A 13,094-nucleotide genomic window follows, 5' to 3' on the forward strand; every position below is an offset into this window, starting at 1 on the left:
GCCATCTTACCAGATTTAAACTGATGATCTATAATCTGGAATCACCAAAGTCCGGATTAACGACTTTTGAGTGTATACATTACAAATGAAGAATTACCTAAGACGTTTGATGAAGCTGTAGAATCTGCTGAAAGTGAATTTTGGCTACATGCAATGACAGAAGAACTGAGTTCAATGGAGGCTAATGAAGTCTCAGAATTAGTTGAAAGACCCATTGATAAGAAAGTTATTAAAAACCGCTGGATATTCTCAAAAAGGGATGAAAAGGGTAATTTAGAAACAATTTACAAAGCAAGACTAGTAGCAACCGGATTTAATCAAAGAAGGAATTGATTATGAAAATGGATTTAGCCTAGTAATGAGACTTGCAACCTTTAGAACATTGCTATCGATAGCAGTTTACAAAAACTGCAAAATAAGATTTTTCAATGTAAAAACTGCATATTTAAATGAATACTTGGATAAACCAATTTACATTGAACAACCACCTGGATTTATATCAGATCCGAACAAAGTATATTTTGTAAACAAAAGTATATATGGATTACCACAATCAGGAAAATGCTGGTATGATGAATTATGTAAAGTTCTTAAAGAAAAGAATTTAACTAAAGTCAGATCCATGTGTTTATATTTATAAAGATAAGATCAACTATCTTATCATAGCAATATATGTGGATAACTTAATGGTGATTGGAAATTCAAATTCTGAGATAAATGACATCATCTCTCAACTATCTAAATCCTTCACATTACGAGAAGTCACTAAAACACAAAAATTTTTAGGAATAGACATCCGGCAAGAATCTGGAAAACTTATACTCAGTCAAGAAAACTATATAACTAAAATCTTAAAAAACTTTGAAATGGATGAATGTAAACCTGTCAAGACTCTGGGAATATTGGGTGAAAATCTTGATGACATAGCATCTTCACCACCTGTGTCGAAGACAAAATATCAAGAAGCATTAGGTTCATTGATGTACTTAGCAACAGGCACAAGGCCAGACTTAGCTTTTGCAGTAAGTAATTTGTTAAGATATAATCAAGATCTCAGAGAGAAACACTGGAAAACTGTAATGAGGATATTTAGATATATTAAAGGAACACAAAATGCTTGTTTAATGTATACTTCAGACAATGGGAAATTAAATGCTACATCAGATGCAAGTTGGTGTACCACTGAAGATGGAAAATCATTTGGAGTTATTTCATTAAATTAGGTAAAAATTTCATAAATTGGAAGTGCAACAAACAAAGAATAGTTGCTCTGTCTAAAATGGAAGCTGAACTTTTAGCATTCTGTGCATGTGAAGTTAACCCTTTGAGGGGCAGTATATAAAATAATTTAAATTGTGGTAAAATTTTGCATGAACTATAACTTATGGACCCTAAAGACACAAAATTAAGACTTTAAAAAAATCTAGAGCGAAATCCTAAATTTTGAGAGCCAGTAAATGTTTTATACCGGCACCCCTCTAAGACATTTTTTTTCCAGGTAGGTGCCAACTGTTAATTTTTGATTTTCAAATTAATTTTGCTTACTTTTGATGTGCATGTGTAAAGATGGGTGCTTGAATATAGTTATGCAAGTCTGAAGACACACATAGAAATTTAAAATTTATGTTTTAATGCACTTTGATTATGCAACCCAGCTGAACATACTTATGTAAAATATGGGTAAAAAGCTTTTGAACTTGATTTAAATTCAATATTATTATTTTATAAAAAAAATTAGTAAATATGACACCGTATGCGTAAATCATATCATGCTGCAACTAAACTAGTATAATATTACAAGGAGGTATAAGTGCCAAAAATGTTTTTTAATTAAAAAATGAAATGCTAGGACTCGGATGAGAAAGTATGTTGCATTTTTGAAGTCATTTTTGAAGTAATAGTAATATGTAAATAAACCATTGTTCAGGCTATGATACGAAGAGTCGCCCCCCCCCCCCATTCACACACACTTTAGATTATCGAGGACCGTAAGGGCCCCTTTTTTTTATTTTTTGTAAATATAGGTTGTAATATATCTTTTTGTTCAGGAAGAAACGCTGTTAAACAACTTTATTATTTTACACACCTGAAAGCTCTTATTTCGGTTTTCAACCCCTTTGGCCTCCTAGGGGCTCCTTTTCAACTTTTGGATAAATTCTAGTTTGCATCTAAAACGGGCCTTAGAAATATTTTTCCTCATTTCACAAACTGTGAAATTTATTTCAAAAACTACCTAACCCTAAATTTCTCTTGTGTTCCTTAGTCTTTCATCTGAAATTAACAAAGACGATAAGAATAAAAGCATGCTTTCAAATCAGAAACTCGTGCAGAGTAAAAAAAAAATTAAAAAAATTATATATATACTTGTATTCAGTCCTAGTGCAGGGTCAGTAAACTCCCCATCCCTTCATGAACATAATACAGAATCCTAAACAACTTGTAAATTAATCATAAACAAATTGTTACATCATAAACTATTATAATGTAAAGAAATGCTGTCATCTGTCACAGTAGAGAAGAAGAAGCCTGGTGCTGCCATATATTGGCAAGATACCCTCAGTAGGGGCGCCGGTATATATTATATACCGGTATTAAAAATGTATACATAATCTTCTTTTAATTATCAGTTTTGATTGAAATGCAGTAAATATAAAAGGTTCAGCATGTGTACGTCATATATTTACAGATTTTGAATTTTTTTTCTTTCCCTCCAATAGAATTTATCAATCTTCAAACATGATACCTTGGAACGAGGTGTATTAATTTCATAACTGCAAAATATTGAGCATTCATAGGGTGGTACTGCCATTTAGAATCGAAAGGGAACACTACAAACTTACGATTATAGCTTTTGGTGTAGAGAAATTATAATTTTTTTCTGAGGTTAAAAAATTGACAAACAGCCGGTATATATTATATACCGGTGCCCTTCAAAGGGTTAAATGGTATATCTTTTTACTTGAAGAATTGGGTCAAGATTATCTAATTGACAAACCAATAGAAATTAAAACAGACTGTCAAGCATTAATAGATTGGATTAAAAAACCAAAACAAAGTAGCAGTTCAAGGCACATTAATAGAAAATATTTCTTTGTAAAGGATGAATATAAAACGAATCAAATCATTCATTAGTTTGTGTGTTCACAAAATCAAGAAGTGGATATTTTAACAAAGTATCTACCTTGGGTGAAATTGAAAGATGAACTATTAAAGTACGGACATGACTGACTGATTAAAAGTATATCTTTAAATACAAATAAGGGGGGAAATGATAGTATTTGTTTATAAAGTATAATTTTAAGTTTTAATATTTTGGCAACATTGATATTAAATTGTAAAAGGAATGAGTTAAAAATGTATCTGGAATTGAGAGAGTTTTTTTGTTATGGTTTGGTAGAAGGTGGTAAGATTTCTTACGACTGATTTTCTTTAATAAAGTTTTCTTTTTGTATATTGCCATAATATGCTTTTGTTAGAAGTGGATGATTCTTTTGAGAATGTTATTTATATGCCAATCTTAAAACCAACAATTAGTGCTGTACTTCTAAGTTATATGTGAATAAACATCTCAATGTCACTGCTTGTTGTACAACATTTGTTTCAGGTAAGTCTTCTTATCAGTCATAAGCATGAAATAAAACAAATAGCATGAAAATACCCAATCTATACATCCTTAGTGACTGATTGGTGTGACAATTTAAAAGTGAAATTAAAACTAAAAGGTAAATTGAACAGTAAAATCAAAAAAGAATTGTCCATAAATATATTATTAATAATAATTAATAGTAAAATAAGCATTTTAGATATTCATATAATAAATACATGCAGTTCATGTCATTCATGTAAACATAATGCATTTAAAATGAACTAACTGACTATATATCAATTGTTATAACATTAAATTGAACTTTAAATAATACTTTAGCAGCCTACATCAGTTGGGTTTGTTTAAATTACGAAAAGCATAGGAGAGATATCTGCCCAAGAGGAAGGAGGACTTTCTGAGGGGAACTAATTTTCATCCACGTTATATATTAGGAATACCATGAAAACAATAATGAAACTAGCCCATTTGCCTGTCTATTCAAACTACCAGACTTCAATTGCTCTACCTTTTGGCTGTTGATGAGCTGCATATCAGTTGCAAAGCACTGAATAATAATATGTTCTTTGGTTCTGCTCATGATTTACATGCAAGAAAGTTCAGTTCTGAGAAGCAAGAATGGAAATCTTAATAAAAATTAATATACTAAATTTAAAGTGAGTTTTTTTGTGCCATACATGAACAAATTTAGAAAATAAAAATAATAAGTCGAATCAGAATATAATTTATTACCAAAACAGCTTTTATGCAATCAGATAGTTGTAGTTAAGTTTCTTTTTAAATGAAGATACAGTCAAAAGTCATTAATTCTGACACTCATAATCCGGCCTCAAAGCTTCAAACTTTCTGCGCATGTGTTGCATTGACGCAGTTAATGTTGCAGATTGCGTTGTTCCTTAATCTTCGAATTGGATCCGGCTTATCATTTTTTGCAGACTGTTAGAGCAAGTTTTATAAAAGTAAGCTTGAACTTTCGATTATGTCAAATAGAATTTCTGATATATATTTATTAATATGTAAATGATCTACAAAGCGAAAGTACATTTCAAAGTTCATTAAACAAAAAGTGGAATTGCTACAAAAAATGGATAAAGGCATATCCTTTGTTTATCTAAACTTTAATGTTTGTTTATCTAAACTTTGTTTATCTTTAACGCTGCGGCGCCGTGCAATGAATTGGAAGTTGATCTGTCAGCACTATCTTTATCTTCAGAGCAGATGTTTTTATTTTATTTGGCTTATAATTCTTTATTAAATGTAGTATTTCTTCTTGATATACTCCATCTTTGATATGATTTAAATCAAATTCCTCGTCATTATAATTCGCTTCCGATAGCGAAGAAAGTGACAGAGGTTATTAGTCGGTATTCTCGATGCATCAATTATAGGACTTGAACAGCGGAACTTTGTAACTGAACGAGAAATTACGTCTGTTTAAAGAATTAAAGAGAATGTATTATCACATAAAAAACGAAGCAACTTAAACAACTTACATTGAAAGAAATGTTTAATAAAGTAAACAAATAAATATTAAGCTTTTTTTTTTTTTTTTTTTTTTTTTTGTAAATTTTGATACTCTTTAGATCATAATTGTTCTTTATTTCATAAATTACGGTTTCATATTTTTAAACCAGATTTAAACTGATGATCTATAATCCGGAGTCGCCGAAGTCCCGACGAGTCCGCATTAACGACTTTTGACTGTATTTGTTGATTTCATTTATATGATGATAATGGATTTTCATAGTTTTAGAAGTACTTTGAAATTATGCAATGAAGATATTAATTATAAAAATAGCTTTTTGATTTTATATTTTTACAATAACTGTGCTGTTAAAAACAGGAAAATTTTCTAATTTTATAATATTGAAAGATATTCAAAGACAGATATGAATTTAACTAATTTTTTCCATTAAATACATAACTTTTTGGAGAAAAGGGCTCATTATTACATGATTGTTTTACTTCCGTTAGGCTTGATATATTATTGTCTGTGCTAACTTGAACTTAATACAAATTTATTTTTGTATATCATGTTTAACCGGTTAATTTTACAACCATATGCTTAATATCTATGAATTATTTCCATATTCTTAATGTATTGTTTTCTTAGCTAACTTGAATTTATGTCATTCATTAATTATTTCGATTATATGCACTAAATATCATGTTTACCTGGCTAACTTCCACCTGTTTAGTATCTGTTAACCATACTGATAACACATCGACGCCCATAAATCATTCGTGAGTAAAACTGCAACGACGCAAACGAGTTCTTTGCGAAAGAAAACCCAATAATTGTGCTATATATTTTTGCTAGAGTACTTAATGTATTTTTGATAATTTTATAGAATAAAGTTTCCAAAACACTTCTTAGGAATATCAAAATAGCTATTGTGATTACTTTAAAATATCTTATTATATTTTTTCATTTTACTTCTCATAGTAACTTATGCCATTTGACATAAAAACCTGTCTGCTGTTTACCAAATCTCTAGACTGAGCAGGTACATGATAAAACAACACACAAAAGAAAAAAATCAATGTAAAGCTAGCTGTTAGTAAAAATTAAATGAAATGCCTCCAGTCTTCTTTAAAGTATATCCAGTATAAAATATTTAATGCTATTTGATAAATTTTACAAAATTGATTTTATTCTCAAATTTATTTTATAGAAAGTACCAGATCCTATGTAATAATAATGCGTTCTACTTACAGATGTTTTATTTTTAGGATAGTATTACAAAAATTAAGTTTGGTCATAGATAATGTCTTTAAAGAAATGTATTCAGTTGCCATTTGCTGATAGGTCCTTAATGTTTTTTCATTAATGGTCCGTAGAAGTACTTAATTTCCATGTGTACGAACCCTGGAAAAATTGCAACAAATCCTAGTCAATAAAAATGGTGCCGATTTCCAGATAATCTTTTAGAGAGAAAATCTTGAAGAACTGCTTCAAAAATTCCAACTTCTGACAGCCTTCCTTGTGATCCATATTTGGTTATTTGAACATTATAAACAACTTGTCAGTGAAGATCGTGAAAAGCATTTTCCAGAAGCTTCGAGATTCATATTGGAACATACCCATGTAAATGATATTTTCACAAGAGCAAAGAATATTGAGAAAGAAAAACAGTGTTGGAAATCATAGAATATTTACCCTCAAATCTGAAAGCCGAATAGCCTTTTGGCAGAATGAAAAAAATCAAATTCACATAATTCTAGGAATTATCTGGAATGTGAAAGAAGATGTATTCAAAATTAAAATAAAACCACCTGTTGAATCTCAAATTGAACACTTACCCTGAAATCAAGTTTTCAAGTTTCTTGCTAAAAAAGAATTATATTAAAACTATTCAGTTAATTGACTTTTGCAATGCTTCTGAACATGCATATGATGCAGTGTTTTATCTAAGAACAGAATTCGAAAATATAAAATTCCCCGTTTCATTGTTTACCTCAAAAACAAAAGTTGCTCCTGTGCAGGCAGTAACTTTGCCAAGACTCGAACTATGTGTGCCACAAGTTTTCTGTTATTTTTTAATACTGTATCACATTTTTTGGTTAGCAATTTCATATGATAAAATATTTTATGATTATCTATTGAATAATTGAGTGTTAAAATTGAGTGTGTTTTAGGACTCTGGCTTTTCAAGCACATTGTACCCAATCATGTCGTGAATTGTAAAATGTTTTAATAATTTAAAATTGTTGCTTATTAGAAAATTTGTCGAAGACATTTTTGTAACACAATTATAAATTTTTGTTCGATTCAGGTTTCAACATGTCCAGAAAAGGGTTGATTTGAGAAACCCTCAAGACCTTGAAGAAATTTACCATTTATTGGAAGCATCAGATGAAGGTGATGAGGGTGTCAAAGATGAAGATTTTGGTGTCGAAAATGATATTGATGGTGAAGAGGGATTAGAGACAGAACAAGAGGGAAGGGAAGAAAACGGCATTGAAGAAAATACTGATTTTTATTTGGGGAAAGATCAAGTGGTGTAAAAATCCCCTGCAACACAGGGTTCGAAGGGGATAGCATAACATCATTATTCACTCACTTCGAGTTATTGGAGCAGCAAAATCAGGGAAAATTCCTTTTGAATGTTGGAATTTCATGTTTAAAGTTGATATAGTAAAGTATACCAATTAGTATATCGATACCATCAGAAGATTATTTTCAAGAGAAGTGGATGTGAAACACATGGATTTGCTTCAAATAAGAGTGCTCATAGGATTATTCTACTTAGCTAGTGTTTACAAGGGAAATAAACTATCCCTCGAGGAACTTTGGGGACAAATGATGACGACTTCGCGCAGTGTAACCTTGTTATGAGCATCAAGACATTCAAGTTTCTTATGTGGTATCTCCATTTTGATGATCGTGAAACAAGATGTGCGGAAAAAGAGCTGGATTGGTGCAATCCAGAATCCTTGAACCGAATGCTTTTCCCCTTTAAGAAATCACCTCCTTTTTGCAACAAAGATTCTTTTGTGTAGTTTAATGGATTCTCACAGGGGTGCATCTATGTTGCAAAATGAAGACCTTTGAAAAAGATAAGTGGTTAAAACCCTAGGGACGTCAAATTTGACATTTCACCCCACTTTTCAGCCTGGAAAATGGGGGAAAAAGACATGGCCACTAAAGTGGACAACCCCATCTTTTCAAAGAGAGGATTCTTTAGCCACTATAATGGCCATCCTGTCTTCAAAAGGTTAATAAGAGATGTGTTTAAAATTTTTTAAAAAACTGCCAAGGGGGCTACTGCATTGGTGAAAATGTTACGGTAGATGAAATGTTGTCTGCTTTCTATGGTAAATGTCCTTTTAGACAATACATTCTGTTTAAACCAAGCAAATATGGAATCAAAATTTTCTCCCTTGTAAAATGTTCTACTCCTTCAATTTTGAAATTTATGCAAGAAAACAAAATGAAGGACCTTTCTGTGTAAGCAGTAAAGCACCTGATGTGGTGAAAAGGTTAGCAGAACCTTTTGTTTGGTTCTGGAAGGAACATAATGGTCGACAACTGCTTTATACAGAATGAACTGGAAAAAAAAAAAAAAAACACCTATCATACGTTTGTACAATCAGAAAAAAACGAACAGAGCTACCAAAAGAATTCATTGCTACCAAAGCCAGACCACAACACTCCAGTAATTTTGTCTTCAGTAGTAATGGGTTGGTGTCCTACGTTCCAAGAACAAACAAAAATCTCCTCCTAATATAATCATTGCATGATGACCAAGCTATTGATCTTTCTACTGGTGAAACAGAAATCCATTTCGACAATGAAACCATATTAGGAGTGGATGTTGTGATGGTATACTCAGACTCAAAAATAGTTTTAGACTGAGTTTATCTCCTCAAAGATGGAAAATTTTTGCTGTTCATATAGAGAATCAAAAATTCAAGACTTTTCAAAAGCTTCATGGAGTTAGGCGAAGAGTCAAGAAAATTCAGCAGATTGTGCCTCAAGAGTTATTTCTGATGCAAAACTTAAATGTCGCACTTCGTGTTGGCATGGCCGTCAATGGTTGTATCAGAATTATATTTTCCATCTTTGTAGAAATCTACAGGAAGCATGCGTGGCTAATAGGAGAAGTGAAGAAAAATTGTTTCTGTCAGTCAACATCACCATCAAAATAATTGAAACCATGCCGAAAAAAGTGTGGGTATGAAGAGGACGTCTCTTGTGAGGGGGGGGGGAGGTATGATTTTATTAGTTAACCAAAAATTGCTGGTTTTTAAGTATCAGATATTGGAACTATTTTAACAATGAGTATTTCACCCAATATTTTCGTTAGTAGAAAAAGTAGTCATTTAGGTTTAGATTCTTGCAATTTCCTGGGTATTTGTAATTTTTGAAGCTGAAGTCCTGTTAGTATGAGCTAACTTATTTATGCCAGAGGTTTAGATTTTTGGGGAAAATGCATGAAATTAATGTATGTTAGCTAAAAATATACAAGAATTTAAAGACCAAAAATTAATTTCTGAACCCATTTTATAGTTACACGGTATGGAACACAAAGAATTTCAACCCTGGAATTTTCTTGTTACAGCATGATAACACCTTGAGAGTTGGCAGAAAAAAAAAAAAAAAAGAGATGCATATAATAACTAAATAATTAACTAAAATTATATTTACCTGTCTTCAGATGGTACTTCAAAAACTTGCTCAAAAATTCAGACCCCACTGTTTCAGATCAACTCTGAGCTTAGCATATTGCCAGGAATGACTAATTATGTGTACTGGGTGATAGCAGAAACCTTTACGAGTTAGAATGGAAGTGAGAATTCAAAATACATTGGCAACATTGAGGAGTAGCGTACAAATAATTCCAACACAACTACTGTTCCATTAATGGAGTGCTAGGCATGAATGGGCTAATATAATACAGTACAAAGTCTGTAATCCAGACGTCCATTATCCGGAATGATCTATAATCGAGACCTCAAAGCCACAAACTTACGCATGCGCGTTTGATGCACGCGTCTGCTACGCATGCACGTAAAGCCAGTAAAGCGTTTACCCCATGTGTGCTTCCAATAGTGAAGAAAGTAATATGAGAACGTTATTGAAAATGAAAAAATTTCGATTGACAAGTTAGTCCAAGTTAGTCAGTATTCTTAACACAGCAATTACAGGACTTGAACAGTGGAACTTTGTAACAGAACAAGAAATTGTCTGTTTATAGAATTAAAGAGAAAGTATTAGCACAAAAAACGAAGCAACTTAAACAACTTACATTGATAGAAATGTTTACTAAAGTAAACAAATAAATATTAAGCCTTTTTTTTTTTGTAAATTTTGATACCCTTTAGATCATAATTGCTCTTTATTTTATAAATTATGGTTTCATATTTTTAATTGTATAAGTTCTGTATGCCATCTTACCAGATTTAAATTGATGATCTATAATCCGGAATCGCCGAATTCCCGGCGAGTCCGGATTACGGACTTTGAACTGTATTTATGAAACTGACTTTTTTTTTTTTTTTTTTTTTTTTTTTTTTTTTTTTTTTTTTTTTTTAGGTTTTTGTCCATTTTGTTAACATGAGTGTATTTTCTTTGAATCAGCTGGGGGTAAAATGGGTAAGTAGTTTTTGGAACTACTCTGATATGCGCCCTCAAGTCGCCAAATTTCTCGCCAAACATTTTTGGCGAGAAACCCCACGCTGCCTTATTGCTATCTAAATTTTTTGTCTACGTTTCGAACTTTAAGCCTAAAATGTCTCCAAAAACACGGTTTTCGCTAATGCAAAAACCACGTTTTGCACACACATTTTAAGCTAAAAATTCGAAACAAAAACATTATATAGCAAAACCGTAAAGTTTCTAGCCAAAACTATTTGACAAGAGTCCATGTACACATCGATATGTTTTAACTTAAAAAAAATCTACGAATGGCACAATCTAGGCAACGAACGAATCTACGAATTACGCACACCTCGCTTTAATAAATTAACATAAAAACAATTTCAATGAATACCATGTACACAGCATCATGTTTAAAGTTAAAAAAAAATCTGTGAATTGTACAATTTAGGCAGCAAATAAATCTACAAACTACACACACCTCACTTTAATAAATTATTATAACAACAATCAATTTCAAAGAATACCATGTACACAGCGTCCTGTTTGAACTTAAAAAAGCATCTATGAATTGCACAATTTAGTCAACAAACGAATGTACGAACTACGCACACCTCACTTTAATAAATGAACGTAACAACAATAAATTTCAAAAAATACCATGTATACAGCGTTCTGTTTCAACTTTAAAAAACATCTACGAATTGCACAATTTAGATGGTATGCACTAATCAACGAAATAACTAAAATAAATTTCAAACAATTAAAAAAAAACAGTAACAACAAAAATTCATACTAAAAAAACAATGAACATAACGTTCTACAAAATAACAAGAATAAAATATACTTACCATGAATTAATGCTTTCTCAAACAGCAGAAATACCAATTTCATAATGCCTTTAACATGCTGCCATGTAATCACTATCGTATTTATATGACAGCCAGACACACTATCCAGAAAATTCATACTATGGTTCAAAAATGAATAAAATAACAAATAATCACAAATCCCTACTTCTATCATGCACAGCCACTAAAATAAATCTCCCAGACCCTCTTTTCACACCTTCAAATACCCACTGCCCCTCAACAGGATGGCCACGACGATATTTCCTTTTGCTGAACTTCAATTCAACAACTTTCACCATTTTATCTTTCCCCCTAGCTTCTCAGACACAGAGCATGACGCGAACCAACGAACTCCACGAAAGATTTTTCAACGTCAACAGGGTTGCCATACAACACGCAATCATGCCAAAAACTAGTGCAGAACACATATCGCCACATTTGATAAAATTAGGGCGTATATCAGAGTTGTACCTAGTTTTTTTTAATTATTCAGAAATATTGATTAAATTTCAGTAATCATACTGAACTTTTTCTACATAAACTCTAGACCTTGTATTTAGTGCAGTCAAAAGTCTTTAATCTGAACGTCCATAATCCGGAATGATTTATAATCCGGACCTCAAAGCTACAAACTTTCTGTGCATGCGCATAATACCTTTACGCATGCGTGTTTAATGTATAATGGACGGTATAAGTTAAGCAAAAATTATCTAATTATCTATTTCAGTTAATGTTGCAGATTGCGTTTTTCCTTAATCTTTTAATTGGATCCAGCTTATTATTTTTTGCAGACTGTTAGAGCAATTTTTTAAAAGTAAGCTTGAACTTTCGATTATGTCAAAAAAAAATTTCCGTTTCTGGAGCTGCCAAAGGATCTACAAAGCGAAAGCATGTTTCGATGTCCATGAAACAAAGAGTGGAATTGCCGCAAAAAATGGATAAAGGCATATCCTTTGTTTCTCTAACCATTCCGAAATCTGTTTATCAATTTCATGCTGCTCTGCCGGGGGGGGGGGACGTCGCGGCACGCAATGAACTGGAAGTTGATCTTGTTGGCAATGGAGATAAAGGCAAAGCATATTTTGCTTCCCTTAAGTAAAGCTAAGACTAATCTAAATAAAATTCATGCTTTATTCTGTAAATTAAAATAAAATAAGTTAACGCTGTAGCCTTTACATTTAAAACCATTTGAGCGAAAGCAAACTAGCATAATGCTAACTCATAATACCAAAACATTTGCCGATACCGGCGTACATATATATAATACTTCGCCAAACCGCCAATCTTGACATCATCAGCCGATCAGCGGCAACCACGTTAGCTTATCCTCGATTGACCTTCGATCAAAATTTGCATGAGGAGAACTTAAAGCCAACAAACGGCCCTCTTTTCCTCATGCACAGACTAACTTGCACGGAATTACAGAAGTTCATAGTTCAATTCTATTATACGAAAATACTTATTGTCTTTAAACACTGAAAACATCTAAACAAAACGTTCTGAAATTAATAGCAGTCGCTGCTTTTGTAAATAAGTC

At 31.9% G+C, this 13,094-nt stretch overlaps 1 protein-coding gene across 4 annotated transcripts in view; it reads left to right on the top strand.

Moving 5' to 3' along the window:
• Positions 1-13,094, top strand: part of LOC118183455 (uncharacterized) — a 75,919-nt gene that overhangs the window by 6,402 nt on the left and 56,423 nt on the right. For 2 of the 4 annotated variants that reach the window (XR_015038487.1, XM_085807581.1), the window contains exons 2-3: positions 7,381-10,378; positions 10,644-10,703. The exons of 1 other annotated variant lie outside the window; for it this stretch is intronic. Coding sequence is in view for 1 of the 3 variants with exons in the window: in XM_085807581.1 (XP_085663707.1) it covers positions 10,367-10,378; positions 10,644-10,703 (72 nt within the window). In the remaining 2 variants the exon portion in view is untranslated. The remainder of the gene's footprint in view (positions 1-7,380; positions 10,379-10,643; positions 10,704-13,094) is intronic. One more of the 4 variants, XR_004757241.2, reaches the window with a different exon arrangement.

The sequence above is a fragment of the Stegodyphus dumicola genome, chromosome X1 (assembly GCF_044657685.1).
Source record: "Stegodyphus dumicola isolate Sdum_Otavi_A_Nest chromosome X1, ASM4465768v1".
Taxonomy (NCBI): domain Eukaryota; kingdom Metazoa; phylum Arthropoda; class Arachnida; order Araneae; family Eresidae; genus Stegodyphus; species Stegodyphus dumicola.